This window comes from Pipistrellus hanaki, assembly GCF_964339955.1.
Source record: "Pipistrellus hanaki genome assembly, chromosome: 4".
NCBI lineage: Eukaryota > Metazoa > Chordata > Mammalia > Chiroptera > Vespertilionidae > Pipistrellus > Pipistrellus hanaki.
Window position 1 is genome coordinate 93,199,801 of NC_140506.1, and position 7,095 is coordinate 93,206,895.

The 7,095-nt window shown below is 66.9% G+C and overlaps 1 protein-coding gene across 1 annotated transcript; it reads right to left on the reverse strand.

The window, feature by feature from the left end:
• Positions 1–206: 206 nt before the first annotated feature.
• Positions 207–6,082, reverse strand: PRR35 (proline rich 35). Its single transcript, XM_084880974.1, has 3 exons — positions 5,537–6,082; positions 1,363–2,498; positions 207–1,059 (listed from the first exon to the last, which is right to left on the reverse strand). Exons 2-3 carry the CDS (start codon positions 2,457–2,459, stop codon positions 441–443), a joined length of 1,716 nt encoding a protein of 571 aa, XP_084737100.1. The 5' UTR covers positions 2,460–2,498; positions 5,537–6,082; the 3' UTR covers positions 207–440.
• Between the last annotated feature and the right edge of the window lie 1,013 nt (positions 6,083–7,095).

Consider the following 7,095-nt stretch of genomic DNA (forward strand, 5'->3'; position numbering starts at 1 on the left):
AAAGCCCCCCGCTCTGTCCCCAGACTCTGCCCCTCCGGGGAGGGCCCCGTCTTAGGAAGCAGGTTAGGATCTGGAGGTGGACACCGGCAGTGCGGCCCAGGACACTGCCCACCCAGATGCCCGTGGCTGGTACATCTGCACAGTGGGACGGTGTTCCGAGGGCAACAGTGGAGCAGCAAGGGAAAGAGGAGGCTCAGACAGGGTGTGTGAAGGTGGTTTCTATTTTAATGTCCACAGCTGTGGTCGAGAAGAAGCCGTGACTCTCTGCTGTCCCTGTGTGGCCCCAGGGACAGGCCGTGGCTGAGGTGGTGGTGGGGGGATCTGTTTACGGGCATGCTGGGCAGGCCCCGGGTCTCAGCCCCGGGGTGGGGGGAGGCTGGCAGGGTGCCAGGTGGTGGGCAGGGGGTTGGGGAAGGGGCTCTGTCTGTTCGGAACTGTGGTCAGACCTCGGCCCCTGGGGAGCTCTGCAGGCCAGAGGCAGCTTCCGGAGGCCAGGAGCCCCCCACCCTGCCCCGGGGGCCCCAGCTACTGCCGGGAATGACAGGGTCATCGGGGGCCGGGAGGGGGAGCCCGGGGGGAGGGACACTGGAGTCAGCCTCACACTTGGTGGTATGGCCAGAGAAAGGCTCTGCCCCCGCGGGGCCCAGCATCCTGGCTGGCTCAGGGGTTCCCTGGGCCAATACAGTACCCGGCTCCGGTTGCCCCCAGGACCCCGAGGACGCCTCGGGCACCTTGGGCGGTGTCCGCTTCACCGAGAGGTCGAGCGGCATGTCCGGGGGCCGCGCGGCCTGCTCCAGCACCTGGTGGATGGTGAGCAGCTCCCTGCGGATCTTACCCAGTTGCTCCCGCAGAGGCCGCGGGGCCAGGCCCCTGGCAGGTGCCAGCTGCCCCAGGCGCTGCTCTGCCCTAGCATAGTCGCTGAGAGCCCGGGTCAGGTCCTCACACATGTGCCCGGGGCCCCCCAGCACTAGGCCCGGCGGCTGCTGGGGCAGCGGGATCTCCGGGGTGCCTGGCTCTTTGTCCTCCGGCCAGAGAATCACGGAGGGGCCACTCCGCAGGCTGGGGAGTAGGAGCCGGTCAGAAGGCTGTGCTGCCTCCCTCCCGCCACCCCCGTTCCCCCCCACCACCACCGTTCCCCCAGCCTCCGCCCCACTCTCTCTCGCGCGCCCCCTGTGTGCAGCCTGTCTCCCTGGCCTAGAGACTCGGGACCCCAGAAGGACAGACAGACTGGCTCTCTGGTCTCAGTATCCTCTCTGTGGCCGGAGCGCATATTCCCGGACCCTAAGTCAGAACAGAGACCCAGCTCCCCTCCCCCCAATCTCAACCCACCCCCCAACACGCCTGGGGCACGCTGACACCTACCTGCTCTGGGAACCAAAGCTGGCCGAGCTGGAGGGAGCCTTGGGCGGCTCCAGCCTGCTCCCCGGGGGCAGCTTCCTCTTGGCGTCACTCTGGGCAGCCAGCTCCAGCCCTCCCTCCTGCCCTGGGCCCCTGGGGGCACCACAGGCCCAGGGCCCCCCCAGCCCAGGCACTGGCACTTTTAACAGCCCGGGGGCCAGAGTCCCGGGGGGTCCCTTGGGGGGAGCAGGAGCCTTGGCAGGGGCGGCAGCCTTGCCCGCCGGCAGCCCCAGGCTGTGCTCCAGGAGCAGAGGGTAATAGAGGCGGGGGAGAGGGGTGGGGCGCTCTAGGGGCTGCAGGGCGGGGAAGGCCGAGGCTGGGGGGAGCAGGGGGCTGGCTGAGCCCAGGAAGGGCATGTGGGCCGCCGTGGCCAGGGAGGGCCCCAGGTAGGAAAAGAGGCTGGGGCCGAGAGGGTAGTTGACGCCCAGCAGGGACAGCTGCAGGCTCTGGGCCTCGGGGAGCTCGCCGGAGGCGGGCGGAGGGTAGCAGGGGACGCTGCTCTCCGGACCCACTGTGGCTGCGTCTGCCACAGCCATGCTCCTGGGGCCCCTGCCCAGCCCTGGCTTCCAGGACTCGGCCAGCAGCCCTCCAAGGCCCACGCCCTTGTGGGCATCCTTGGCTGCAGGGGGAGGTGTCCCTGGGGACCCCTCAGCCTCTGGCTTGGGGCTGCCGACACAGCGGTGCAGGGAGAGAAGGTCAGTGACAACGAGGTCGGGCGTGGCGGGAGCGTCTGGGAGCCGAGCTGCTCGGGGCCGCCTGCCCGGGTCTGTGGGGGCAGGGGGGCAGTCCGTGGCGGGCTCCAGCGGCCGGGGCGTGGCCGGGGCACGGCGGCATGCCCAGTCGGGGGAGTCAAGCAGCAGCGAGAGGGAGTCCTTGCAGAGGCTGTACTTCATGTGGTTGTACAGGTGCGACTTCTCGAGGCAGGTGAACGGGCACTGGAAGCACTTGTAATTGTAGGGCTTGCCCCAGGGCCGCGGGATGTAGTGTGGCTTCTTGGGCTTCCGTGCCCGCGCCCGCGCCCCGGAGCCCAGGCGGCATGAGCCTGCCACCTCTCGGGACATGGCAGCCTGCTAGCGGGCCGGCCGCGGCACCATGGCCACCTGCAGACAAGGGGCCTTGGTCAGTGCCTCCGTCGGCCCCAGAGCGCCAGGGGTAGAGGCCGGGCATGGCAGGGCCTCCTCCCTGAGCCTGGGCTTCCCTGCCTCCACACAGGTAGTTCGGACCTAGAATACCCTCCCCACCTCACCCTTCAGCCCTGCTCCACCCACACCTCTAGAGCCACCCGGCGCAGATGATAAAAATGCAGGATGTCCAGCCCTGGCCGGTGGGGCTCAGTGGCTAGAGCGTCGGCCCACACAGAAGGGTCTCGGGTTCGATTCCTGGTCAAGAGCACCTACCTGGGCTGCAGGTTCCATGTCTGCCCGGTCAGGGCGGGTATGGGAGGCAACCAATCTATGTGTGTCTCTTACATCGATGTTTCTATCTCTCCGTCTCTACCTCCTTCCCCCCTCCCTTCCACTCTCTCTAAAATATCTATGGGGAAAATCCACTCTCTCTAAAATATCTATGGGAAAAATATCCTTAGGTGTAGATTAACAAAATAATAAATAAATAAATAAATAAACACAAAAAGAAATGCAGGATGCTCAGTTAGATCTGACTCAAATAAACGACAAATACATCTTTTAATCTAGCCAATATTTGGAACATACTATAAAAAGTATTTGTTGTTCACCTGGAATTTAAGTTTAACTAGATATCTGGTATGTTATCTCTGCCTCAGGCCCAGCTAGCCCCCAGCAGGCCCAGGTCTGGGGTGACTCCATCCAGACCTGTTTCTGTTTGCCCAGCGGGCACTGGTGAGTGACTGGAAGGAGCTAAGTATGGCCAGGCCTGGTCCTGCAGTGGGGGGGGCGGGCATCAGCTCTTCCTTGTCCCACTCCCCTCCGCAGACCCCCTGCCTGTGCCGGGAAGCGGAGAGAAAAGCACCGAGACGAGAAGCCGGCAGAAGGCTCTGAGCCTCTATGTGCACACGCATGACTGTGTGCTCCTGCCGGGCACGCGAGCTTTCCGAGGGGGTCAGCCTCACGTGGGGGAGGCCAGGCTGGGGGGCGTGGACGTCACAGCACGGCCCCACAGCACAGCCACCTGCTCAGCCGGGCTCCATCTGGGTGGCTGCGGGCAGGTCAGCAGCCGAGCCTGCATTGCCGAGCTCGGCCAAGACCTCTTCCTCTCCCCATGCCCTGCGTGTTCCCTCCGAGCCGTTCTGCCCTCCATCTGGGCTGCCACCTGGGCTGCCCACACCCCGGCGTGTGCCTGGCGGGGCGCGAGGGGAGTGTGGCACACTGTGTGAGGCTCTAGCCGAGCTCTCAGTGCCCGGAGGGACAGCCTCGGCACCGCTGGGCCAAGTGGGAAGAGAGTGGACCTCCGAAATTCTGGGCACAAGACTCACCCACACTCAGTGTGGACATGGTGACTGCATGTGAATGCACTCACAGCGCAGGCGGGGCGTGAGCAGACACTCAGACACATTCAGGTGCAATGTGCCCACACACACATACATACATGCACACTACACACATGGTCACAGACACTCTCATGGATGCGGACGGACACACTCCTGCTGCTCCCAGGGCTCAGGGAGGGCCCGTGGGGTAAGCAGGGGCTGGGGCAGCCGGGCAGCCGCAGAGAGCAGGCTGCTCTCCCTGCCGGCCTTCGGGCTCTGCACATGGCAGGCAGGCATGTCTGCTGCCCCCCAACACCGGGCGAGCACCCCCACTCCGGGGCCAGCCAGGGAGGCAGAGAAGGCCGCCCACGGGAGGAGGCCTCTGCGAGGGGTTAGCACAGGCCAGGCCGGGACGAGGGAGGCAGGGTGAGCAGAGATGAGGGGAGCAGTTTGGGGTGTCTACATCCGGGAGGGGATGGGGCTCCAAAAGGGGTGAGGGGCTGGGAGGAGGGGGCTGGGACCAGGAAAGGGCTCCCAGGACGTAGTGGTGGGTGCAGAGGCAGGCCCCAGCCCCCAGCCCCCCAAGATACAGATGACAAATGGGCATGTGTGCTGGGGAGACAGAGACGGCTGTGCTGGGGCCATCGATCACCCAGCCCTGGGAGCCACACAGCTGTGCTGCCTGGTGCCACCGCCCACCTCACCTCCCAGCCCGGTCCCTGGACTCGGGGGCGGGGTGGGGGTATCCTCCTGGGCCCCAGGACTCAGGAGGAGCAAGTGGGGGGCTTGTCCGGGACCCATCTCGGCAGCTGCTGGCTGCACAGGGACCCAGAGGAGGCCTGACACCCACCTGGCATACTTGTGCACAGGCATGAGACACCCCCAGACACCAGCACGTACCCACATACATCCAAAGGCACATTCATTGGCACACGTGTCCCAACCCGTGACTGGGTGCATGCTTCCAGAGGAGCCTGCGCCCACATTGTGCCAGCCCAGACACCCGGATCCCACTAACCTCTCCTTGTCTGGGGAGACCTGGGGGCAGGCGGGGAGCAGGAGGCCCCACCACCCCAGGAGGCGAGCAGGGACTGCAGCTCCTGGAGCAGCCACCAAGGGATTACAGCTCTCCCATCCTGCGCCCCTTTGGGACTCGGGAGCACCCCACAAGGTGTAGGGCAGAGGGGGTGAGCAGGCTCCTCCTTAAGACCCCAACTCCCTCCCCCTAGCCTCCCCAGCCTCACCCTGGAGGGCGCCCTCCTATAGGGATGGGGCTGCTTCACCCAGTTAATCCCGGTGCCCGGAGCCTGGACGCTGGGAAGTGGGGAAAGTAGTGTCTGGGATACTCCCGGAGTCCCCCCCCCTCCGCCCCCCGCCACCCCGTTGCCCTCTCGCCCAGCCCGGGCCCGCTCCGCCCTGGACTTGGCCAGCTGCGCCGGTGCTGCGCCCACTGTGCCTGCGCCCCGGCAGGAGCCGAGCCCGCGGCGCCCCGGGAAGTCTGCGCGGCGCCCCCAGGATCAGGCAGAAACTTCTCGCTCTTTCCCCGCTCGGCACCCTTTCCTCCCCACCCCACCCCACGCGACACCGGCTCAGGCTCTCGGGGTAGCGACACGGACTCCCGCCGGGGAAACTGAGGCCCGATGGTAGGAGCGCCCCCCACCCCCGCCCCCCGCGCGGTCTGCGGTCACTCACTCGGCAGCGAGTCCCCGGAGCCTCCGCCGCCGACCGACCGGGTCCCCCCGACGCCGGTCGCACCCACTGAAGTTGGCGGCAGCAGCGGCCGCGCGTGCGCCGCGCGCCGGGCTCCGGGGGGCGCTGCGACCTCCAACGCGGACCGGCGGGGGCGGGCGGGGGCGGGCGGCCGCAGGTGGCGGTCTCCCCTCGGCCGCCCCCGGTGACCGCTCTCCCAGCCCCTCTGTCCCCCACCCCCGCGCACGGCCGCCCCCGCGCGCACTCACCAGCCGGGCGCCGGACCTGGCCAGCTCCCCGCGGCGCCGGGGACTCCGGGATGGAGCGGCGGCCGGTGACACCGGCGGCACCACCGGGGACGGACGGGCAGCGCCGCGGAGGCGCCGGGAGTGGAGGCGCAGGTGTACAGGCGAATGCGGGGCGCCTGGCACCGTCCCCGCCCCCCGTCGCCTGCAGGCTGCCGCGGGGGTGCGCGCAGAGGCGGCCAGGTCTCCCGGGGTCCCCGCAGCGGTGTGATGGGGTGTCAGCGGCGAGGGCACCTGGAGAGGGGCCGTCAGCACTCATCCGTCAGGGCAGGGCTCTGGCCCCTGACAGCTGCCTGCCTGAGCCAGGGCCTAGGGGCCAAGCCCCAGGACAGGGGGTGCTGTGGGGAACAGAGCCAGCCTTGGGGGAGGGGGGTGCTGAGGCCCAGCCCAGGAGGGGACAGAGCCCTGTCCTAGGAGGGCTGGAGCACGGAGCTGAGTGGCTTAGCCCAGTGAGGGGACAGTGGAACGAGATTCCTTTTCTGGCCAGCTCTGCCTCCAGTGCTGTGTCCTCTGCTCCAAACAGGAGGCTGAATGGATCTGCACCCCCAAACCCTTGCCCTTCCCACTGACCCATACATTCACCCCCCAATTCCTGAAAGCATTCCCACCTCCTCTAGTCCGAGCCCAGACTCCTCACTCCCCTGGCAGGTGCCCCAGGAGGATGGTACAGCCGGGCCCTCCACCTTCTGTCTGCAGCCTCTCCGCTGCTGGAGGGCCCGGGGAGGGGAGCGGGAGGCCAGGGAGAGGCTTGTGTATCCACAGACCCGCCATGATCCCCGCTAATGTCCCCATGGCCGGAGTGCTCCCAGCACCACCCAGGGGGTAGCAGCTTCCACATTATTTCCCAAGATACCAGATTTTAAGTCTGGGGTCCCACTACTTCTCAGCTGGGTCCTCAGGGAAGTTCACCTGGCCAGCCAGTTCCATCTGGACATAGACACAGACACGCCAGGACAGAGCCAGGCCATGCTTCTCCCAGCAAATCCGCCTCCTTCAGGAGGAAGTGCCTGAACCCGGAGGCGTGTGATGGTGCCGCTCAGGCTGCGAGTGGGATCTGCAGCCAGAGGGGTGAGTGCCCTCCAGGCTGGCTCCGTGGGGGCACAGAGGGCCCTGTGAGAGCTCACTGGGCTCTCCCTGTAGGCTCAGCGACAGGTTTCCTAGAGTACCCCCAGCTCAGCATGGGGGTCAGGAGTACGCAGGGGAAGGAAGGAGTACCCTCTAGGGGCCTCTGGGTGTCCCATCTCGAATGGGGAAAAG

Excerpts from the sequence above, each read along its gene's own strand:
- PRR35 (XM_084880974.1), bottom strand. The coding sequence starts at position 2,459 with ATGTCCCGAGAGGTGGCAGGCTCATGCCGCCTGGGCTCCGGGGCGCGG. Across the intron at positions 1,060-1,362 it reads AGCTTTGGTTCCCAGAGCAG|CCTGCGGAGTGGCCCCTCCG; the intron begins GTAGGTGTCAGC and ends CCTACTCCCCAG.